Consider the following 25,106-nt stretch of genomic DNA (forward strand, 5'->3'; position numbering starts at 1 on the left):
GCACATATAGTTTGTAAACAAAACAGGCGTGCCAAACTAAAACAACACGGCACAGCTTTCACCACTTATTTGCCAGAGCTGGTGCACACATGCATTCATAGGCCGCGCAGGCTCCCAGAGTGCAATGGCCAACACTCCTGGAGATTTACGGCGCCTGCGCGAGGTTATAATGCTTGCTCCTTTTCGGAGGACGCTGCGACACAATGATATACTTGGGAAACTCTACTTGCGAAAGCGGCAAAGGCATTCACGTGAACCGCACCAACATAAAAACAAGTCACTTCACACACGACCAACAGCACATTCCAGTGTCCACAACTCTAGAACGTTACAATCACACGCGAAGACCGTTTTCACACGAACTACTAGACCGGCCAAACCAAATTACAACGGCAGCGAAACAGAAACTAACCACGACACAGAAACATCTCGAAAATTTGCCCCCGCATGTGCCGCCGTCACGGGCATGCTGACGATTCAAGCGCCGTTAACAAGCCGAAGCGAGCCAAGCCAAATTTTTTGTCTATAAGAGGCGCTGATAATAGTTGTCCATTGAGCAACGTTGTATATGGGTTGTCTATAACGCAGTGAGGGCCCCAGTTAAAGCGGTAACACTGAACTTAGTGTCACACATTACTTCCCCGTTAAAGCAAGGTTTTCGTTGAAGTGTACTCACCAGTCAACGCAATTAGGAAAGAAAAATGTTTTTTTTATTCTATGACTAGAACGCAACCAACCCACTCGGACGCTCGGCCGGGTGAGCGCAACTCCGGCCATGTGTGATTGGATCATAGCCTCGGTCGGATATCCACAGTGGATTAGCGCCCCTGATGTACTACGTACTTCTGTACTCCGAGCCTGGAAGGATGCTTGGGGTAGTGCCGTGATACTGTGAAAACGCGCAAATTGGCGAGAGCGTTGAGGCGGTCTTTGCATTTGGTCGCCGCAGCTTCTGGGGACACAGATCTCGCCCATTACTCTTGACGTGTGTGCCGTCGCTGTTGCGCGCCGACTAAAAGGTGCGTGCAGCACAATGCCGCGCAGCTGTGTTGTCCCGACGTGCGAGTCGAGCTTCAGGAAAGACCGCAACCTCGGCTACCACGAGTTTCCGTGCGACGCGGAACGCCGGCAAGTGTGGCTGCGAAACATTTTCGGGGAAGGACCCGGCGGGAAAACCACGAAGTGGGTACCGAGTGACAAATCGCTGGTGTGCTCCCTACATTTCACGGAGCAAGACTACAGGGCGACCAACAAGCTCAGGCTGCTGCTGCCGACCGCTGTGCCAACTGTGTTCCCCGCTCATCCAAGCTGCACCACGACCCCCTCTGTAGAGGAGGTCGTGAGCCGCACGAGCAAGAAAGCCGTCGTCAGAGGCACCCGTGCTCGAAGGAGGCAGCCGCGACCAAAAGGAACGGAGAACGTTAAGCACGCTCGTGGAGCAGGCAAGTGGATAGCCAGTCAAAACAACACAGTGCTTGACCGTCACGAAGGCGCCATCACGCCTCGTCAATCTGAACCAGCGGTGGAAAACTGCGACGAAAGACCGTCCGTGAAGGATGAGACTTGCCAAACGCGCCGCCTTCAAGCAACGATCGCCGTTCTTAGAGGGGAACTACAAACGGTGCAGTGTAAACTCGATGAAGCCGAAGAGCGAGCTCACTTTTATGAAAATAACAAAGACATTGACTGTTTTATGAGGGTGCTCGACGCTGCTGCTCATGGTGATGAGACTGCCGTGTCTATTATGAACCAAGTCTACAGCTTCCATGGAGAGGCCGAATTTGCTATTTTGGGAGGGCCTGCTCAAGCAAGGCCTGTAAGCATGCAAGAGCCGAGCCCCCTCAATGGTACAGACATGTTGGCCACTGTGGGAGTGAAGTTGGAGTCGCTTCACTAATGAAAGACGGCACTGACAAACGAAAGCCTGCGTGATTAATTTCAGGATCTTGGTGCATAACAAGACCTTCATCCACCACATTATCGATGGGCTGGCCGCACACATGACAACCTTTTTGACCCTGTTGACTGGTCTTTAGAATCACTCCACAGTCCCCCCAAGTCATTTGCCATGTTTTGTTGCGAGAGGTTTCTAAATGCCTTCCTATGTCGGATATTTTTTTACTAGATGCTTGAAAAGCAATGAACTTTTTTCCATGACAATGGAAGTGCTGAAAGCGGCTGAGGAGGTGGGCTTTTGTGTTGCGAGTATCGGTAATAATGTCCCTCAAAACCAGCATTGCATTTTTCAAATGCGAGATGGCATGCGGTGCTGCACCCCTTGCAGGCTGGCGACTCTGTCTCTTTTTCATGCTCTACATGAACACTTGGATGAACTTTCTAGAAAGAAAGCTGATGGATGGTCATGAAGTGATTTGAGAGGGTGTGTGCCACAATGAATTGACAGTGATATTAACTTCTTGCATGTCAAACTGGCAAGATTACTGTTGCGTTCTTATGAGGAGCCAAACGACTTTAAGAAAGATTGGCAAGGACAACCCGTGTTTCTTCATCCATCGTGATTGGGACACCCAAGTATCTTCAAGAAAACTGCCACTACCATCCAGGCACGGAGAAGAATTTCAGGAGTGCTCGGTCATATGGCTTTCATGCATGCATGTCCAAAGCGACATGTTCTTCATGCTATTCCTAGCTGAGCTTTGCAGCCGACGGATGAGATCACAGAGACAGCAATAGGAGCCTTTAATAACAACAGGCGATGATTGATTTTCATGGCAGAAAGCACACCTCGTCTCATAAAAGGACTTCAGCGTTCTGGCTGCAGATCGACTAACCACCTCAAATGAAGCATACAAGACTGCACTCCTGACTACTAATTCACAGTGGCATTGATAAAGTACCTTCTTTAGCATGTCAAGTGAGTGCCTATCTGTAAACCTAATTTGCTTTTTTTTTTCTTGTGTTACACACTGCAAATTTCTCCCCTCTTTGGACAGAGGGCCTAAGGTGGCCCTGTGAAATCACTGTTTGCCTGTTTCAGACAGTCGGTTGGTGGCCTGCCACCTTTTATTACAGAATTGCTTCAGACGGCTGCTTCAGTATTGAAGCAGACGGCTGCTTCAATACTGAAGCAGCTGTCTTCACAACAGAGAAGCTTCTGAGGGTGCTGGATTCCTTAAAGGGACTTGCAACTGGCCAGAATGTGTTGTGAGACAATGATGGAAAAGAAATTGCCGCAGTTCATAGTGATAGGATCCAGTACACTGTTCACAATTTAAGCAGGAATCATAATTTCAATTTGGCAAATAAAATCACAGAAACCAGGAAGCGGTGCGTCCTGCCAGTGAAATCGGGGTCAGCCAATCACGGCCAGGGCTAGTTCGCCGTGCGGCTAATTCTGCACTCCACACAGAGACTCGAAGTACAGCTGCACGTAATCACTCGGGTTGTAGTATATGAGGCAACCGTATGTAAGCAGGCTGTTATGAAGTACAGCATACTTATTGCTTAAGTTTGCTGTTCCTATATTAGTAGACACTTGCGATCTATTCTGTGAACATTATGAAGAAAGCCCATGCTAACGAAGGGCACAAGTGTCCCACAATACATGGCGGCGCATATGCCGTCATACGCACATGAGCTTGCAAATAAGTACCCAAAGTTGTGTGGTCTCCCTGTGAGATACGAAATGTCGCAAACTAGTTATGCTGTAAACGGGTGCCAGCACTACAATATAAGCATACTCGTGGCTACAGCAACACGCTGAACTGCCCTTCAAATGTAAAAGCGCCCTATCACTTTCGAGAACTTAAATTGACTCGGCTAAAACAACACTCTTGACTGGTTAATGACCGAAGCAGCTGGACAGGAATCCACAAAAACACGTAGCCATTATTGTGGAAATAATTTAACACTTTGGAAAATGTGAATCGCAGGAACATCGGCTTCGTAAACAAAACAATACCTTCTCACAGCTACGGCCGCACATGTTTGCCTCCCCCCAACGCAAGCTTGTAATTGCTGTCGCGCTGACGTATCAATGTTTTCAGCATGCTTCCAGTGAATGACTATGTCGTCACAGCAGACTGAAAAATTCCGATAAAATATGTTCCACGGCATTCTCAGCGTTGCCTGTTCATGATTAGACACCTTGAATGGTGAGCTTTCCTTTGCACTAAGAAAAATGGGTACAATGAATATTGGTTGTCGGTTCCTTTAAAAGAGTACTGAAATGCATTTCTGAGAAACTCTACCGCACATTTCATGCCCCCCTGAAAGCATGACACTCGGCAAGTATGAAGATTTGTAAACACTTGCCAGATGCACCTAATAACAAAGTTGCCTTTGAAATGCTGCACTTGTCTTTAAAAACAAAATTAAATTCTGGGGTTTTGCATATTAAAACCACAATTTGATTACGAAGCTTCCCGTATGGAAAGCTCCGGGTTAACATTTACCACCCAGAGTTCTTTAATGTACATGTTATCTCAACACGACACAGGGCAAAAGTTGCTGACATGTAGCTGTAAGGCTAGCCGTGATTTTGCTGATAAAAATGTAAACAGTATAGTGCACATTTCTCCTGGCTGTGCTCGCCTGTGATAGCCACAGCGATGGCAGAAACGGAGAGACCTAATGTATTGTGATGTCATGGTTGTGGACAACCACCTCCTGGGTAGCAAAGCTGGAACTGATTCTTAGAAACAAGTATTCTAGTAAATTAGCAGCAAACTTAGAGCCCTCTGACACTTACTGGTATAAGTGTTTAGTGGATCTGTGCATAGTTTCAGTGCAAGAAAGTTATGTGTAGAAAATGTCGTGACTGGAGACCTGATTTTGAGGAAGCCAGAAGCGGGTTTTAGGGTGCCCAAAACAGGCACTTAAAGGGACCAATTTTTAAGGACTTAGTTTTTTATGGCGCAACACAAAGCTCATCCTCGGTAGTGTTCACATCTGCAGCGGTTACTTCCAAAAGCACGTGAATGTTTAGTAAGCAGAATTTTTTTTTATCGAGCAGCATCTAAAATAAGGTAAGAGTCCGTCCTCCAGCAATGCTGAGAAGTGAGAGCGATGTCATTAGCCTGCCTCGCAAATTGTGAAAGCCGCCCATCGTTCCGCTTTCGCAGGAGTGAGTGCAACTGTGGTTAACCACCTACATCTTGACCTTTCCAACCACTTTTGAGAATAAAAAGCTGGTGCAATAAGTTTGAGTTGTTGTACAGACATTTCTTATATTAGTACCCCATTTTTTTTCCCAAGTACACGCCTATGTCATGGCTGGCTGGCTCCCGTTGTCGTTGTTCGGTCAGCAGACAAGCCAAGCCAACTCATCCAAAACGAAGGCGAAGGCAGCGCCACTTTTATTATGCTCACTACAAAGGAAGGCTTATCTGCACGTTGTAAGTGAGCAAAAACTTATTATAATAAAAAGTATACTATGTTTCAATACTAATGCAAAGACCAGGAACTGCATACACTAGTAGAATGTCACATGGGGGGACCTCTTGCACAGCTTCATACTTTTGCCGCATGGGGCGCCAAAGGTGATTTTTTGCAACTTTTAGTGATGAATTTAAAATATAAATCCATGTGTAACGAGAAAAAACATGCCTCTTTTTAGCCACTACGATAGGGAATCATTCCATCAGCAGGGTTCATTCATGTTCTGAGCGGTTGTCTGTCCCTTTAAACCTCGTTTTATGAAATAGGCAGTCTAAGTTGTCCACAACTACGGCCTGCTTGGTATGTGCTAAGCCTGTGTGCCCCGTTTTCGGAACAAGAAAGCTGTCAACTCGTGGGGTCTCAAAAATAGCGTGCTGTTTCATGCAAGCAATCGAAGCAGTTCATGGTGCTTTGCTGGGCACACTGGAGGCAGCTTTGTTTGTCAGCATGCTGGAGCCGTGTTTGTTTAATACCACTGTCTCTCGTGCAGAGGGCTGATAATGTGCCTTCACTAGCCAGATTTTTCTTGCTTACAGTGATGCATAATGTAGATAAAGCATGAATATGCCAGAAAATCTGCTAGTCACTTGATAGGAGAAAGAGAGAAAAGTATTAAGAAGATGGACGGCAGCCCCTGTGGTGCTTCTAGCGAGATGTCTAGATTACATAGCTTGTTTTGCTCAAGAGGTACAGCTTAATCTTAGAGAAGCTAAAATTTATGCTTAACAGGCTATGACAAAGGAATGTTTCAATAAGAAAAGGAGTGTTCTAAAGTGTATGTTTACTAACCTTTGTAAAGTTGTAAGCCGCGAGAGGAATGGTGACTGTGTGGGAGGAATGCCTTCACAGCCACCACTTTTCTAGAACTGAGGTTAAACAGCGCGAAAACGACGAGGACACAAGGAAACAAATACCACAGACAAGCGCTGGTTGGTTCATACTTAGAACTGAGTTTCCTTGTGTCCTCGTCTTTTTCGCGCTGTTTAACCTCAGTTCCAAGTATGAACCAACTAGCCCTCATCAAGATCTTGCCACTTTTTTGTTTTCTAAATCTGGATTCATGGTCGTAAGTTATTGCCCAATGGCCTGTGTCCACGGGCCGTTGCACTTTATGTAGAATGCCATCGTTGGCACCACATAGGGTGTCAGAAAAAGCAGGAGCCCTGAAACGTTCAGGAGAGAGCAGTCTGCTTGTACTATTGCTAGATTATTGGTTCTCGTTTGTCTGCAGCAGAGTAATATTGGGCTTGAATTTCGACAGCAGTGTTGTCTGCAGATTGAGAATGCTGTCTTACAGTGTTTGAAAAGTGTTTCAGTGTCCCTTTATTATTTAGAATGAGTATCTTTTTTAGCATGTGTGTGCACGGATATCTCGACATGCTTATTCCTCACCCTACTATTCTTCAACTTTGTTCATATGTGCAGGTACAGGGCAAGGATCAGCTTCAGCTCCACAGCCAAATGACAGACTGTACCAATAAATGATGACATCAGCAATGGTCACGTGAAGCAACTAAGGATCAAAGTTGTTTGAAATTGTAACTTGGTGTTCATCTTTGTACTCGAGGTAACGAAGTGTCCAGAAGGAACAAGTAGGAAAGTGTGCGGCGTTTTTCTTGGCATTCCTGTCACACCTATGCAATGCTGGGAACTGACATGCGGAGCAAAAGATGGCCACATTGTAGAAGCTCATGAGGTTTCTTCAAGCTCTTGTTAGAACTGCCGCTTGAAAACTGGACACGAAGTGTAAATTTGTGAGTAGATGTGGCTTGTATGGCTAGCCCAGAAGCTAGCATCGAGGAAAGTTCCATCCTTGTGATTCTGATAATAGTCTTCACGGGGAATATATTTTGCCATAACTGGGCAGTAAAATATATGCAACTTTTATCTTGGTGTCACATTTCTTTAAATGATAAGCCTCTCCCATTAATAAACACCAATGTGTGCACTTTTCCAGTCAAGTTGCACGATCAGTGCCACTGCAGAAACAAACTGTTGCTATATTTAGGTACAAGCACCACTGGCCATTGCACTTCCATGAAAGGGGCACAGTTGTCCAACTATTGTCATTTTATCATTGTAACTGAGTAAAGAAGCAGATATGATAGTGACACAAGGAAATTGGGCTCTCAGCGCACATTCTAACAAGAAATTTCTGTTTGAATACTTTTCCAAACAATGCGTGGGCACTGGTTGCGCCTCGTTATGTCTGTCACTTCCTTGAATTTTGGAACTGCGCCCACATGACTGGCAATGCTAGGCCAGATTGCTGCCACACTTCTGTTTTACATTGTTGGCATGCTCCCCAATTATTATGGCTAGGCTTGGTCTGGCCTATGTAGGATTGGCCACAACTGCCATTCAGCTTCTGTAGAAGCTAAACAGTCATCATTATCATCAGCCTGGTTACGCCCACTGCAGGGCAAAGGCCTCTCCCATGCTTCTCCAACTACCCTGGTCATGTACTAATTGTGGCCATGTTGTCCCTGCAAACTTCTTAATCTCATCCGCTCACCTAACTTTCTGCCGCCCCCTGCTACGCTTCCCTTCCCTTGGAATCCAGTCCGTAACCCTTAATTACCATTGGTTATTTTCCCTCCTCATTACATGTCCTGCCCATGCCCATTTCTTTTTCTTGATTTCAACTAAGATGTCATTAACTTGCGTTTGTTCCCTCACCCAATCTGCTCTTTTCTTATCCCAGTACACCTTGCTAATTCTTTGAAATAGATCCCACACAGGTTGCATGAAAAGTGTGGGAAATGCGTTTGGAAGAACAGAAAATTTTTTTTCCATGACATACACAAATGCTCAAATTGAAAATGAAAATCGTTCCTGCTAGAGAATTGCTGAATATGGGCAAAGTTGCATGCCCATAGGATGCAGAACAAAGCATGTGGCCGGGCTAAAGTATCGATGCTATGGCATGTGGTTTAAATCTACGTGTCACTGGTGCTAACAACAGGTGGCACCACGGTAAGACTTCGTGCCCAGTGTCTAAGGCCTACCACTACCAACATTGAGATTACCCTTGATCTGTTGCTCGTTTGAATCAACACCATTAACCTCGTCTGGCTGGTTCGCGTAATTTTGCAACATGTCTAGTCTGAGCACCTTAATCAGAATGGGATATTCAAAGGAGAAAAGACCTAATTTTCACTTCATGTGTAGTCTTTTGACAAAAACGTGTCCCCGGGTCACCACCTCCGAGTAGGTAAACAATGCTGTGTGCACGAAGTGTCCAGTGAGGGTGAGAATTTCAAAAAAATAGTGTAAATGCGTTCATTAAGTGACCAGATTGCAGTAGTCCCTACAATACTGGCTTAAATGACATTGTACACTACAAAAATGTGTGCACGTAAAGGCATATTTTCATGCTAGACATGCGTATGCGTGCCATTTTTTTTTAAAGCAAATAGCTTTCTTTGACCCTATCACCCATTTTTACAGCTGGTGATTGCTGGTTGGAGGTCGGAACAAAGATGCTGACGCAAAGGGCACACATTCGTGTTACGGGGCACATTCCTTACTGTTCACCTGTACTACTGCTAGAGATGTGCTGGTTGTTGTGAAACCCCTGGTAGCTGTCAAGGCACTGTTTCTCAAGTGCTGAAGCACCTGCTTGGCGTACTGCGTCGCGCCAACATTTTGCCCCCATGTATTATTATAGCCGCGTTTGAGGAGCTTGAGCATAGCACAAGAACTTCCCATCGCTTTCAATGTTCCAGCCTTCAGGAAAAAGTGCCAGTTTTTCACAGGCACCACAACTGAGGTGTCCGAGGTGTCCGAGGTGCACGGCTGCCATCATCAGAGATTGACAAGGGCTCCAATAGGCAATGTTTACATACATTCTACATTGTGTTTCGCTCACACAGGTAAGTAGCCCTGCCAATGAGCGCGAAGGGAGCCCTTTATGCCGATGAGGGCAATAATTGACAGGGAGTCCTCGCAAAACTGGGAAAGAGCCAGGCGTGCGCCTTAGACTGACAGTTGCAACTCGGCAATGTGACTGGTCTGAGAAGCGTGAATGTCTGGCTGGCTCGTGTAGAGCTGCCCATCAGGAATCTGAACATTGTCCATTTGTGCGGTCACCAATTGATTTCATTTTAGCGTCACAATGCACAAATTAACTACGCGCTTCCAATTGCCTTTTTTAGAGCGCAGCTCTTTGGCGTCCGTTCCTGGGTTTCGCGTCGTCGTCGGCGTCGTCGTCGGCGTCGTCGTCGGCCTCGTAACCAGCTCCGCCCCCCTTTCATCCCCCCAGCGCTAGCAGCGACCGACTGATACCGCTGGATGCCGCTGACGCCGCTAGAGAGTCAAGATAACGTGACTGCATAGAACACCGTCGCCGCCATGCAGAAAGAGGAGGAAAGGGTCCCCCCCCCCCCTGTTCTTGTGTGGCGGATAGCTGGGGTTGACTCACTATCGCCGTCAGCGGCATCAGTCAGTCGCTGCTATCTCTTCCCTCCTCCCTTTATCGTGTTGTCCGCTTGCTGCGCGCGCTTCTGCCCCCATCGTTTGCCGCTGGGTGTACACGCCGCCCCCCTCCGCTTCCGCTTACTGCTGGTTGCTCTCGACGGCGGCGATGAGCCTCCGCTTCGGCGGCGCGAACTGCAGGGTCTTCTCGGCGGCGGCGATGAGCTTCTGCTTCAGCCTCGCTTACTGCTGGTTGCTCTCGACGGCGGCGATGAGCCTCCGCTTCGGCGGCGCGAACGGCAGGGTCTTCTCGGCGGCGGCGCTTAGCCTCTGCTTCCCCCACGGCTGTGACAACCTCGCGAGGCACTTGTATAGATCTCGTCTTTGAGAATCAAGCATTGGTGTACCAAGTCGAACATATATCAGTCTATTTCTCCGACCACAAAGCTTCCTTCATGACTGTCAAGAACTGTTAGTGGAGTCTTTGTTAAAGGAATACGTGTGAAAAATAAAAAAAAAATTATGTGATAGCGCATACATGTGTTGCTCGATTTCTTTGCCTCAATCTATCCAAAAGGTGAAACAGCTTATTTGCTGCGCTCACATTTCGCATTAGGAAGTAACGTAATCGTCGGTAATTTTTTTATTCCTTAACATATTTTTTTGCTTTTTTGCCACAGTGTTGCGTACTGACAGTGTAGACTTGATTCCAACTGTGAAGAATATCTGTGCCAACAATCAATAGCGATTTGCTGTGGCTTTCCCATCATCTTTTTCACCGTGTTCCAGTAATTTTGTGCTTTCGTAGCACATAGCAGTATAGAATCACTTGCATATTGTAAACATCTGTTAAAATGGCAAGCCATTTTGAGAGAATGGTATTGCATAACGGGGACCCAAAAGGCCATGCAAATATACTATGTGAACCATAGCCTTTTGTAGGATGCAGTTAACATTAAAAGAAGTCTTTCTTCTTTCTCTGGTGTGTAAGCTCACCTCACCCAACATAAAGAGGTGCCTTGATGGTAGGTGTGCTAAGACCCCCCCCCCCCCCCCCAAACAAGAATCTTCAAAAAGTAGCAAAAAGCATTGATCTAGCCACCGAGCTGTGCAATTGGACAGTAAGCTCAGCACGACCCCAGGTGTGGGCCAGGAACAGCTAGCAGGCCATGCCTGTTCTCTCGCAAATGGTAAGGTAAGGCGATGAGGGAGTGGCTTAACAATAAGAGAGATTGAACTAGCGGATTTCCCACCTAACGTCGCATGGCTGCTTAATGTAGCTCGGTGAATGTAGTTTAAATCATTTTCTCTTGGCACAAACTATGAGGCGCTGCCAGCAGTTGTCGCTACGTTTATAAGGCCCAGGGTCTTTAAGTTGGGCGCTCTTCTTTCAGCACGCGTGTTGCGCGCAGTGGATTGCAGGTCTCCGTAAAGATTTTACTCTTTAATTACTGTAAGTTGTACATGGTTTGTCAGTCAAACCAAACACGCTGTGCTCGTTCTCTGGCCATACTGTAGTGGTGTTGAGCACGAGGTCACGGGTCTGGTTCCCTGCAGTAGTGTCCGCAATTCTGATGGTGGCAGAATGCTAAAACACTTCCACATGTGTGCTTAGATTTAAATGAACATTAAAGAAGCCCATGCTGGCAGTTGAAATTTATCTGCAGCCCTCCATTACTGCATCTAGCAAAATGTACAGCTTGCTTTGGGATGTTAAACGGACAGTGCAGAGAGAGAGAGAGACAGAGGAAAGGCAGGGAGCTAAGTCAAATAGAAGACAGTCTCCGGTTTTACTTTGCCGTTGCCGCAGACAACATGCATGTCTGGATATTAATTGGTCCACGAGGTTATCCTTTAGGACAATAGTTCTTGCGTAAGAAGAATGAATGGAAAGTCTGAACCGAATACGCATACACAGGACCATAGGCACTGACAACAAAGGAGGGGGGGGGCTCCGGGACACAAGCCCCTTCCAGTGTTTTCCAGTATGATGACGAGAGCCGGATGTCGAAGTTACGATGATGATGAAATCACCTCAATGGCATTCCGACAACGGTATGGCAACGAATGCATGACAATGGTACAATGGCTACGATGGCATGGCAACGATATGAGGACAACGGAATGACGACAAGTGCATGACGGCGATGGCATGACGAGAGTAGGATGATGACGCTGGAGTGACAATGATGGCACGACGATTATGTTAGTGGACTGACAATGGAGGCATGACAAGAGCAGCATAATAATGACTGAGTGGCGACAGTACGAGTGCAATACAATGACGAAGAAAGATTAACGTTGATGGAAGGAGGAAGGCGTTACGATGATGACTGCATGACAACAATGGGATGACGTTACTGAAGTGATGACAAGAGTTCAATGACAAAGCTCGAACTACGACGCAACAACCATGACAGCATCACAAGGCTGAATATTACTCGAAGGCTTTTGACTGTGCGTCACATGATAAACTGAACTTCAACCTAAATCAGATACTTGGCAATGGTCCCATTACGAGATGAATAGCCAGCTAGCTACTTATTGGAACACCGACAATGTGTTCAATATAATGACCATGCCTCTAATATCGTGCTGGTGTTTTCTGAAGTGCCACAGGGCTCTGTGCCAGCATCATCTTCGTTTATTTTATACATAAATGACATTACACATTACGGGGATGTAAAGATACGTCTCTTCACAGACAACTGCACGCTATATAAAAAATAAATACTCAAGAAGACCAAGTACGACTACACGCAGCTTTAAGCAACTTCATACAATGGTGTAATACCTTGTAAATGGTGATCAATCTTGAAAAGACGGTAGTGATGTCAGTCACAAATAAGAAATCAAAACTTAGCTCCCCCTATGGCTTTGGCAATGTCATTCTTGCAACAGTAACCTAAAAGAAATACCTTAGGTGTCATTATTTCTGAAGACCTCAGCTCAAAAACTGAAATGCGGAAGACAACCAATGAACGCAATGAACAGCTTATGTTTTCTTAAGAGCACCTTGTGTTTTGAAACTTCAGTTACCAAGTTACTCACATATAGGATCCTTGCCCGTCCAATCTTAGAATACACAAACATTGTCAGGTTTCCATATATGCAAAAAAATACATATACACATGCTCGAATTGGTGCAACAAAAAGTGGTTTGCTTTATCTACAACAGGTACGAAGCGGCTTTCCCGCGCATGCCTAGACACATTATCAAGCCATGTAACACTTCATAGAGTCAAGTTCTTCTATCAATTAGTACATAATGCATTCAACATGGATCCTGCTACTTAGGTACATCAGTTTTAACCGTTCTAGGGAAACATGCCACATGCATGGCTTCGCGATAAATGAATACTTTTGTGTTAACAACATATATTACTTCTCTTTGTTCCCTCGAGCCACGCGGGAATAGAACGCCCGAGATAAGTTCACAAGTTCGCAGAATACCTTGAAAAAGTTCATTGTGCTCACAGTTGCATTAGTCCTGTGAACAGGCCAGACTTCGTGACCATCTTCAGTCTGTCATTGATTTATGTCACTACTTCCTCGATGTGTGCTTTTTGTATGAGTGAATGAATGAATGCTTTACGATGTGTATGAATACTTGCTTTGATGACCAAAGCTGGTGGCTCTCTTCTGTCTCATGTTCCGCGCTCGATGTGTTCACTTATGATTGCTCTGATTTCTTGCCTTTTTACACCTCATTGCTATCTTATTTTATTATTGATTATAATTTGTATTTTCTTGCATATAAAGCCACTTCTGTAACAGTCCCACCTTGGTATATTCAAATACATATAAATAAACAAATAAATAAATTAATTAATTAATACCTAGTAGCCTGAGCTATTAGACAACTTGGACCACTGGGTCGGAGTAAGGGAGACGACAATTGTATGACCACAATGGCATCGCTATGGCGTTGTGATAACGGATGCATTACGACAATGTTGTGACGACGCCTGCATGATTATATGTCAGATGACAAAGCTAGAATGCCGGTGATGCATGCAACGATCCCGAAGGCATCACGACCACGAGCCGATACCTAGTGGACCAAGCTATGTTAGACAACTTGGGCCATTGAGTTGGGGTAGAAGCCGTGGTGACGACGGCGTGTTGTCATTAAGATATCAAGAAGCATGGAATGCTGACTATGGGAAGGTTACGACGCATCTCGACCAGGAGCACATGTCTAGTGGCTCGAGTACGAACTTTGACCACTGGGTTGACTAAGAGGACGGACGGACGGACAGACTCAAAACGGCTGAAGTTGGCAAAGAATGCTATTCGCGTTAAAATGCGGAGACTTGGGGTTGAGGATCCGTCCAGCTCGTTGCAATTATTACCCTCAACCCTTTCTCGTATACTGATCAGAGCGAAAATAAGCGTTCTTGATATTGTGGGGGATTTAAAGCCGTCCTCTGCTCCTAATTCGATCGTCAACCCAATTTCCTTTAGCGCTTGAACAATGTGCTTTGGGCTGCACAAGCAACATCTAACGATAACAGCTGGTTTCGGCTAGATAGCTTCTATCTGAGTGTGCGCGGCCACACCGACTGGACTCGCATCTTCTTTTACAAATCGATTTGGCGGTCACCACGGCCTGCGCAGCTGCACCCGACAATTGCTGCACACCTACAGACAACGGCTGGTCACCCGGAGGAGCACACCAAGTATTTGGATAGGCTAACTTGTTCATTATAATACCTCAACATGTTTCTTTTTTATGACGGGGCATCAGTTGCAGGGAAATTCGCGACTAGTGCAATTCAAATCGCCCGCTGTGACTAACTGCCTGCTAGCACAGCTGATGGCAACGCCGCACCAACGTTGCGCCGCGCCCGCAGTACCCTTTTCTAGCAACTATTTGACCAGTAAACTCGGAAAAAGAAAAATGATTATTTGAAAAAAGACAAAGACGCAAAATTAATGTAATAATACATAGTGGTCATGGCTTGTTTTCGTCTCCTGCGTTTCTACCACGGTTTACGCTACTACCGTACTACTGTATGGTTGTTTCAGCATTGCTTATGGCTAGAGTATAGAGGCTAGAAGGTTATCCTAGTGTCATGAATGCGCGAGCCGACATGAAATACTTTGCTGTGCTCCGGCAGATGGCGCCAGCGCTCGCTGGCGGGTCGCTCTTGCGGGCTCCGGCGCGCTTTTCAGCGGGCGCTCGCAAGGGACCGGTGCTTTCCGCCGATTTGCAAGACCACAAAACAGGCATGCAATAATCTATGGGGGCCAGTCAACCTTACAAATTAGCGAGCACGCTTATCGCAGACGAGCGACGAAATAAAACTTTGTTTTGGGCTAGTTCGCCCATAGCTGGTTATGACGGCAGGTAACTGAGATGAAGAGACAAAGAAACGAGAGGGTGCGCTTGTCATGTGTTTCTATGTGCCTTGTCTTCGTCTCTGTTGTGCTGCCATTTTAACCAGTGACGGAAGCTACGCAAGCAGCCGTAATAAAATGGTGTTGGTATTTTTTTTTTTTTTCTACGGGAAATGCGACACCAATCAGCCCACAAATGTGGGCTGATTGGTGATTAAATTAAATGCATTCTGTTCGTCTCGCGCATATAGTTTATTGCAGCTTTACAAAATTGAGCACTATGGTCCGCAAAAACGCTGTATGGGGAGCGCTTTCAAAACCTATGTTACAAGTTTTTTTTTTTATTATTATTGCACAACGAAGGTAGGTATGTACAAAGGCGGGGAGCATTTTCGCGACTGTCGTTATACTGGCATCGCCTCATTTTCAAGAGCTCCTGCTTTTCTCTTTGTGTGTTCCGTTCCATGTTCTTTGCTGTTGCAAAGAAGTGCAGCCTCGTCAGTGCATAGAACTTTATTATGTTTGTTGTCAAACTCCGCCCATGTTCCCTGCAACCCATGGACTTCTTTAAGCTTCGCTCCCTGATGGAAACGCAAAAAACAGACCATATGCTTCCAGCATGAAGCTGATTCCTGCTGAAATACACAGTAAATGTATCCTCAACATTACAAACAAGCTCCTCAACAGCTTTAGAAGGGTAGATCAAGCCCCCATGATCAAACTGTCTGGTTAATATGGAATTTCCATCACAAACTGCTTGTAGGGGCAAAATACAAAGGCGAGAGGCGCACTCTGAGCGTGGAAATTTTTTAAATGACTTTCTGACAACATAGCCATGCACCTATATAATATACTAATCTACTGTCACTGTGCTTTTCGGCGCAGTTGTCATAATCCAACTGCTTGCCTTGTATTTTTAACACAGATTCTGCACACTTCCAATTGCCAATATCTCAGCGATAATTTCTGTTAAGTGGTGTTACGACTTTGAGGTGGTCCCGTAGCGCTCGTCACCCGTTTCGTGACAGAGCGTTGGTAGCGAAGACTCCGAGTCAGGCGTCGGTGAGAATAACGAAAGGGATTATATACACTATATATAGGTCATTATACAGGACAAGTTCGGATCGGCACGGGGGCCGAGAGCTAACAGCAAACGCGACTGTTCCCGCTCGGCGACGTCCGGTGAGACTCCAACGCGTGACACATCTCACTCCACTCGAGAGTGGCACTAGGCTCCCGGTGGGTCGGTGGATCCGGTTTTCCCGGCGGCGGCGTTGGGGCTTATAAAGACCCGAGAAACGATTGTCACTCAAACGGCCCAATACAAAGCCAGCACTCGACGGTCGTCCGAGAGGTCCAACCAGCGACCGCGGTAACCACCCGGTTCAAAGTTGCCACACGCGGTGACCTCTAGGCAAAAGGAAATACGGCGCCGGGCTGTCTAGCACTTTGTTGCACATTTGGACATGTCGCTTGCCGATGCTTCTCCTCAGGACGCCGCTGCCTGACGGCTCAGCATCTTGACTTGTCAAGGGAGAGAATAGGGCGCTGTGCCTTTCGGCGCAGCCCCGGGTTTGTCCAAAGGGCGTTCGCAGGATAAATTGTGCATCTTGTAGATTCGGAATCCGGGCTGGTGGTAATGGCACAACAGTGGTCAGCCTTTCGTTTTCCAATATCACATGGCTTTAAGAGTGCGGTTACAAAGTCTCCTGGTGAGTTCCCATTTTCAGGAGGCCCTGCATGCATGCAGACTGTAGAATGACAAGCTGTTTATTGCAATTAAAAACTGCTCAGGTGAAGGATGGTCGTTAAAACCAAAGGATTGCCTTACGACACCAAACATATTTTCCATTTTATCCTAAGATTAGCTGTTAACAAGTACTTGTGGCCTATAAGCTGCTTAAGTAGCCTAAAAGGGACAGAGTGTTTTTCTGGTCACACGCAGACCAAGGGCAGTTCCTGGGCTAAGAAATCCACCACCATGCTTGGCAGCATAATCTTCCCATTCTGCAAGGAAGGCAATGAACCCTTCAAGAAACTTTGCATTTGGAGAGTTGGGTCGGAGGCCTTTAGATGGTGTTCTTGAAGTCATTATAAATACTAACCTTTCCATAAGCTTCACAAGCTCTTTCGTCGGCCCAGTTGTTCTAAAGTACCTTTCCAAATGAACTTTACAGAAAAAAAATCACCCTTAGTACCTCCACGCTAAATAGCTGGAACGCGCACTTTTTCAAACGCATTTGGATGAATGTGCGAGGGGGTAATGTGTGGCATTATTTTAAGAGTTAATGAATCCATGTCCAAGGCATTGTCACAGAAGTTCAGCGCGTCGCATCGCCCCAAGCCGTGGCACTAGGGTGTCAACGTAAATAAAGGCTGGAACAAAGTGCACTACGTCGGTGCACGTGCTACCCAAAACAGACGACGACTGGTGTCTGCATTCCTTCGGCTGACGTCGTAACCCGCCACAGTAGCGCAGCGCCCTCTTCGAACTACCCCGCCAAGCATCCAAACTGGTTTTTTCGGCGCTTCGGGAAAGGGCGCCCGCTCCCGACACCAGGAGAACCTTTCTAGCCTCTATAGCTAGAGTGTGTCTAAAAGGAGGCAATGGTTTCGATTGGTTGGTTAGGTTGATTACCTCACCGATTTCCACCGTGGATTAGAGGTTTGCTTATTAGCTTACTCCGAGCCTGCCGAGCCGCGACAGTTGACGAGGGCGTCTCGCGGTACATATTCTGTGAAAACGTACGAAGTGGGTCAGGGCGTGATAGTTGACGTTACATTTCGTGTATTTTTCTTGACGAGTGTCGGGGCCTACTGTGCGTGCGGCACAATGCCGCGCAACTGTTGTGTGCCGCTGTGTGGGACGAACTCCAGGAAAGACCCCCACATCCGCTACCACGAATTTCCTTGCGACGCGGAACGCCGGGAAGCTTGGTTGCGCAACATTTCCAGGGAAGGAGCCGGCGGGAAAGGTACGAAGTGGCTACCGACAGACAGGTCACTGGTGTGCGCCCTGCATTTCACGGAGCAGGACTACAAGGTGGCCAGCAAGAACAGGGTGCTGTTGCAGACCGCTGTGCCAACGGTGTTCCCCGGTTATCCAAGCTGCATGAGAAAGAGGGCCGTCTTGAGAGCTGCTCGGGCTCGAACGGAGCGGTCGCGACCAGAAGGAACGGAGAATGCTATGCAGGCGCGCGGCGATGTTGCCTCACCAGACAAGCGCATTGCCGTTCAAGACGACAAAGTTCTTGACCGTCGCGAATACTCTGAACCAGTGGTTGAAAACGGCGAAGAAAGTTCGCCCTCTGAAAATGAGACTTTCCGAACGTCCTTCGAGTATGAAACGACGGCAGAAGACTCGAAGGAAACAACGCGCCGCCTTCGAACAAAGATCGCCCGTCTTAATAGAGAGCTGCAGACACTGCAGCGTAAACTTGATGAAGCCGAAGAACGCGCTCAGGTTTACGAAAGTAACAAAGACATTGACTGTTTTATGAGGCTGATCGACGCCGCTGCTCATGGTGACGAGACCGCCGGGTCAATTGTGAACCAAGTCTACAGCTTCCACGGAGAGGCCGAATTGGAAATATTTCCCTGCTCAAGCAAGGGGTAGGAGCACACAGGAACTGAAATATTTTAAGCTGCCTTGCCCTCCTCAATGGCACAAAAACATGTTGGCCACTATTAATCCGAGGTCGACGTCACTTTACTAATAAGGCCGGCACCAATAAAAGAGCCTGCGCAGTACATTTGAAGATCTCTGTGTATGACGATTATTGATTTGAGATCCCTGTATTATTGAGGAGGTGGCCACACAGCACATCGTGATGTTCAACCAATGTGTAGTCAAGCTTTTTGGCCTTGTTGACTTGTTTTTAGAAGCACTCAGCAGCCCTCCTGGTCAATTGCTGTGTTTTGTACCGAGAGGATTGTGAGTGCTGTTGCAAATGCTGTTGGGTATTTCTTTACTGTATGATTGGAAAGGCTGAATGCGGCAGTGAAAGTTGGCTCTTTTTTTGTCACTAATAACTGTTGGACTGCACTTTCAGGTGCCTGACCAAGGATGGTGCTCTTGAGCATGTGGCTCTACACCCTTTGCAGGATGGCGGCTGTTTTCTTTTTTTTTTCGTGTGATACGCGAAAACCTGGATAAACTTTCTAGAAAGAGAATTGATGGATGGCCATAAAGTGATTTGAAGTGGTGTGTGCCACGAAAAACTGCTTGCAATATAAACTTGATACTTGTCAAACCGGTATGATATTATTGCGGTGTGATGCGGAGCTGAATGACATCAAGAAGACAAGAAGTAATGATGGCAACCCACGTTTCTTCGCCAATTGTGATTGGGACGCTCCAGCGAGGAAACCTCCACTGCCATCCAGCTGCAAAAAGGAATTTGAGGGACAGTCAGCCGTATTACCTTCATGAGCAAGAGCGCTAAGCGCTATGCGTTTCATATTATTGGCAGCCAGGCTCTACTGCCAATGCATGAAATTGCAAAGACAGCAATGGCAGCCTTTCACCACAACGACAATTGCATGGCTGGATGCAGACGTCGCCGTCTTAATAGAACTTCGGCATCCTCTCTGCAAAATCGAGTAACACTCTTAAATGAAGCACACATGGCCATCGTCCTGTCTACTAATAGACAGTGGCAATTATTAAGTGCCTTCTTGACCATGTTTCGGGCACGCCACCTGTGGGTAGGATGGGGTGGATCGCCGAGTTGCAGTTGTAGCAGCAGCAAAGCTTCTGAAGGTGCTGGCTTTCTTAAAAGACTACCGACATGTATCGAACTAAACAGCTTGAACTACAGTTTTTTCTTGCGTAACAGTGTATGGTTTTATGCCGAGGCTTTCTAGTGCATTCGGAGTAACTGAGGTCGACTTGACAGGAGTCGACTGTATAGTGTTTTAGAGGGTTTGGACAATCATTCACTCCAAGAAAGTGGGAGGTTGGAAATGTCACGGCTAGATACCGGTTGTTTAATTCAGGCGCTTAAAACGGGTGTTTAAAGTCATATTTTAGGTACTGTAGGTATTGAAACAGACAGTATAGCTTGTTCACAAGCTTCGGCCTGCTTTATGTACTTCATGTGTGAGACAGATTTTCATGGTAAGAAAACCGTTCGCTTGTGTGATCCAAAAGACAGCAACCATATTATGCAAGCCATCACAGCAGTTCATGGTGTTTTGCTAGGCACGCCAGAGATGGCTGTTCTGTACATCGACATGCTGCATCCGTCTTGTTTAGTACCAACTTTTCTGATGCAGTGAGCCCGTAATGTAGCTTTATTACTACTTTTTCTTGCTTATGAAGACGTATCAGGTGGAGAAAGCATGAAAAACATGCATATGCCAGGAAAGCTACTAAGTGCTTAATATTAGCTAGAGAAAGAAAAACGTTTATTAAGAATAAAATAAAAGGCAGCCCCTGTGGTGCTTCTGGCGTGGTGCCTTGGTTAGGTTCATCGTTTCGCTTCTCAACCGGATACCTTAATATGAAAGAAGCTACAATTCATGCCTAATGGATTAATGCGAACAAATATTCCAATAAGAAAGAAGTGTTTTATAGTGTCTACATTTACAAAATCTTTGTAAAATTGTCAGAACAGTAACACATCGACCATCTTCAGGTTATGGGAATCTAGGTTGTGCCTCTTTTGAATCAAAATAAGCTTGTCTGTTGAAGATGAGTGCTTGACGTCGACACAGGTGAATGGAGTGTACTTGTAGTTCGGTATGTTTGGTACCTACAAGCACTCTGGAATCGTTGAATATTTGCATGAGAGAAGTGGGCTAAGGGTTGAAATAGCAGTGTGGTTTTGCGTGGCAAAAGCAGATTCTTAATATGAGGCACACTGTGGTGGGGGCTCCAAAATCATTTTGACCACCTATAGTTCTTTAAGACACAGGCATCTTTTTGTTTTTTCATTCCGCCTCAATCGAAATGCAACTGCCATGGCCGAGATCAAACCTGCGACCTCAAGCTCAGCAGCGCAACACCATAGCCATTGCTGTACCGTGGTGGATTCTACTAGTACGATGGCGCTTGAATCCATCAACCTCTTGTAGCTAGTTGCGATGCATGCTAGTGCAGGGCGAACAAGGCAAAGACACAAGAGCAGCAGATGAACACACAGACGGAATAAAAATTGTTGTTTGAAAGTAGCACCTTGTCTCTGTGTTCGCATGCTCTTCTGGTGTCCTCGTTTTGCTTGCGCTGCAGTAGTATTTCACGTCAATTTCTCTTGTGTACATTTGGGAACGTCCTCCAGGGATAAAAGCTGCAGCCTGCCGATTGACTGGTCCCGAGAGAAGCCGTACTAGGCGGCGTGCAGGAACACCCAGGGTATCTCTAAACAGGAAATAATTCTTGGTTTTCTAGGACGGGCGGCAATTTTGCGCAAACATTTTTGGCAACTGCTAAAAGGAACTGCTGCAACACCCATGGGGTGCATTAAACTTGTGTTCTTGTACGACTTGTGAACTTTTTGCAGGAAATCTTCCTTGAGTATTTTTGTATGTGGTTATAGCTTTAATTTTCACAGAATGTCTCTCTTAATCATGTGACTATGTGTCTTCTATGTATATGTACCAGCTGGGTGTCTTCCTACATGCACTTAATTACAGAAAAAGATAGGAGCTCACCTAGGCGAACGGTAGTGCGAGAGGGCAGTCTATAGCTTTATGTGAGCCTCAGTGGCAGGTGAGGTATGTTTGTAATTCATAGCGACTATGAAAGCATGAACTGGACAGAGACTGATAGAGGCATATAAACACACACACAGCGCCTGTGTGTATGTGCTTTTCGTTTGTGTCCACTTAGCACTTCTTGAGTCGTTCTTTAGATGAGCCATTATTGCCTGGTTGTATTCTTACTGCTGCAAAGAAGTGGAGGCACCAGTAAACAGAGGCTACGTAACTAGAGTTTGCAATACTTCCAGCGGTAGTTTGCAAGCTTCAACTTAACATGTGGGCAGCACACACTCTCCTTGCAAGCAAACTACACTGTGCAGTACGCATTTCTCAAAATGCAGCACCTTTCTCCGTCCAAGCAAGGCATTCTGTGAGAGTCCACCTAGTGGATATGTCCATTTCGTCTGCTGCTGAAGTGCTGATTGGCTGTGGCGCCTTGCTGCTATGGATGTGCATCCCAGCCCAGACAGTCAAAACTTAAACAGCAGATGAAATGGACATGTCTACTAGGTGGACTCCTACAAAATTAAGAACTCAAGCCTCCCCTGTAGGCTTGAGTTCTTTGGCAGCCAGCCTGCAATGCGGGCTGATGTTGAATTAACTCAAGTTGCCTTTTTGGCGGGGTCTCTTGTCTATTAGAGCTCTATGCTGGACTAGTTTATTTGGGTTGAACACAAAGTGTGCACATGTTGGGGTAGGAGATAGACGAGACAGGATGTCAGCAGATCTGTCCTGTCCATGTATCTCCTCGTAGGTGTCAATTCCAGGAGGTGGGTGATGCTCATGCTCCACTCGCCCCGTCCCCCTCTCGGGCTGGAAGCCTTAGGCAGGCCCAATTATCGGCTACATACTGCTGTAATCTTGTCACATAGTAGGATTCACAGTGGTTCACGTGGATGTCATTATGGAATAACCTACATACAGCCAGAAGCTCATTAGAAAGTAAGTAACAAGCTGCAGAGAAGAAAATCAGAATGAAGCAAGGACCAAATGCATCTGTTCATTTCTTCGGTGGTTGTGTGTTGTTATTGAAAGCTACAAAGAGATTCTTTTTGTACAAGGGAATGAACAATGCGCAAATAACCATGCAAATTTTGATCACAACAATGACTGGTTTGCGTGCCTCCTTCAATGCATACCTAGTTTGGCTGTGCCACGAACCCCCCAATCTCCCCCCCCCCCTTTCCACGGGAAAAAGAACTTCTGCATCTCCTGTCCCCTCATCTGCACTGATGTTCCTTGCGCATGTCTCTAAAATAGGAAGGCCCCTCCTGTTTTAGTACTGTGGATCTCCAAAGAAGCCACCTTTTCTACTCCGTTTGTAATAGGCATGGCTCTATAAGGGCACCTTGAGCACATATAAAACAATACAATTTATTTCCATCAATACATTAAGGTGGAAGGAGGTGGGAAGAAAAGCAGAAGCACTTGACGAGGCCCCACCGCCTTTCCCGCAGGCAGCAGCATGGGGACGATTTACTAGCTTGTCGACAGAATGAGCAGATGCAAACATACACTCACTCATCAATATTTTTCGGGGTCATATACTCCCTCAGACTCGTCACTTGTGCTCCTACTCGTGCTCACGCATTCTTGCTTTCATTCACACTTACCGGCACCGACTCAAGCTAATAATCGCGACCACTCCTACTTGCTGACAGTCATGTTCATAGTACTCCTTTCCTCCCGACTATCACTGTCACCGACTTTTCTTGATAGGTTAACCGCCACTCGTCTTCGTATTCAGGTTCACTCAAACTCAATGGTATTCATCCGCGCCGACATCCACGTCCAAGCACACCTTTCGTGACTCATTCGCACTCTATCCCATGTGTGCACCATGTGAAGCAAGTACGAGTTGGTGCACTTGTGGGCAAGTATGCTGACTTATGACCCCAGAGACACCTTTTCTTCGTGAAATCAGCAATACGCTGGAATGAGTGCGATTTTTTCAGTATATTACCGAAAAAGCTTTTGAAAAGGACCTCGTGTAAATTGAAACGTAAGGAATGCCATGTATTCTGTGCCCCGGTTGCCAGTAACTCATCGTATTCTCTTAGCTGGAATAGCACTTATAGCAATGCCTTCTTCATTGTTGCACTCTTTGTTCGTTCTGTGGGGCACTGATGGTAACACAACTAGAAGGTTGGCATCTAACAAACATGCCCAGGAGCGACAGAGGAATGGTGACTGGATGGACAGGATGCATTAACGGCCATTTTCCCCTTTTCTAGAAGACGTGGAGCAGTTCGCATGTGTGTGCATGCTCTTGCTTGTGACTAATTAGTGGTAAAGCAATGAATGGGGCTAGTACGTTCATGACTGCATTGCAGTTAGTATTACACTGATGGAAGAACTAAAGAATGAACATGAAGAAAAAGAAGTAGACGCTTGTGGCGCAAATGGATATATTGCGCCACATGCGTCCGCTTCTTGTTCTTTAGTTCTTCCGTCAGTGTAATACTAAGTGTAATACTATCATGACTCATAATTAGTGTTCTGAAGCGATCGGCCCAATGGCTGATGTCTCCTGGTTAACTGTTAACTGGTTAACCTCCTGGTTAACTGTTATGTTGGCACCATATAGGGGGGAAAAAAGAAAGCAGGAGTCTTGAAAGCTGCAGGACAAAGCGTGCGGTTTATTATGCAAATTGGTAGTTCCCCTCTTGCCTGTGGCAGAATAATATTTGGCTCGCATTTTGACACGGTGTTGTCTACAGATCGGGAACATTTTCTTACAAGTGTTTGAAAAGCGTTTGAGTGCTCCTTTACAATTAGGATCAAGCATCAATTTTACACTATGTAAGTGCTGCTTTCCTGACATACTTATTCCCCGCCCGACTATTCTTCAATTTCGTTCATACATGCAATTACGCTGCAAGGATCAGCTGCAGTTCCGGAACTAAATTATGGATTGTACAGAATAATTAATGACATTGACAAAGGTCGCCTGGACTACCTAAGGATGAAAGTTATTTGAATTTGCAAATTGATATACATCTTATGTACACGAAGTGTCCAGAAGGTATGAGTGGAAAAGTACACAGCCTTTTTTTTTTTTTTTTTTTTTACTCCCATTGCACCTCTGCAGTGCTTGGAACTGATGTGTTGAGCAGAAGATGGCTGCAATCCATAAGTTTAAGTTTTCTTAAACTTTTGCTGAAACCGCTGCTTTAAAACAGGGTGGGGATTGTAAATTTGTGAGTAGAGGTGACTTGTATGGCTAGCTCTGAAGCTAGCATCAA

The 25,106-nt window shown here is 46.1% G+C and overlaps 1 protein-coding gene across 2 annotated transcripts; it reads left to right on the forward strand.

Moving 5' to 3' along the window:
- The first annotated feature begins 520 nt into the window (after positions 1 to 520).
- LOC142587753 (uncharacterized) lies at positions 521 to 7,287 on the forward strand. Of its 2 annotated transcripts, none has more exons than XM_075698976.1 (2): positions 521 to 2,875; positions 6,826 to 7,287. In XM_075698976.1, exon 1 carries the CDS (start codon positions 1,034 to 1,036, stop codon positions 1,895 to 1,897), a length of 864 nt encoding a protein of 287 aa, XP_075555091.1. In that variant the 5' UTR covers positions 521 to 1,033; the 3' UTR covers positions 1,898 to 2,875; positions 6,826 to 7,287. The 2 variants fall into 2 exon arrangements, with proteins under 2 accessions (XP_075555091.1, XP_075555092.1); XM_075698977.1 differs by lacking the exon at positions 6,826 to 7,287 and adding an exon at positions 5,218 to 6,778.
- The last annotated feature ends 17,819 nt before the right edge of the window (positions 7,288 to 25,106 follow it).

Source organism: Dermacentor variabilis, chromosome 7 (assembly GCF_050947875.1).
Source record: "Dermacentor variabilis isolate Ectoservices chromosome 7, ASM5094787v1, whole genome shotgun sequence".
In the NCBI taxonomy this organism is placed as follows: domain Eukaryota; kingdom Metazoa; phylum Arthropoda; class Arachnida; order Ixodida; family Ixodidae; genus Dermacentor; species Dermacentor variabilis.

Bases quoted from the DNA above. Each gene is read 5' to 3' on its own strand.
- LOC142587753 (XM_075698976.1), top strand. From the start codon at position 1,034: ATGCCGCGCAGCTGTGTTGTCCCGACGTGCGAGTCGAGCTTCAGGAAA.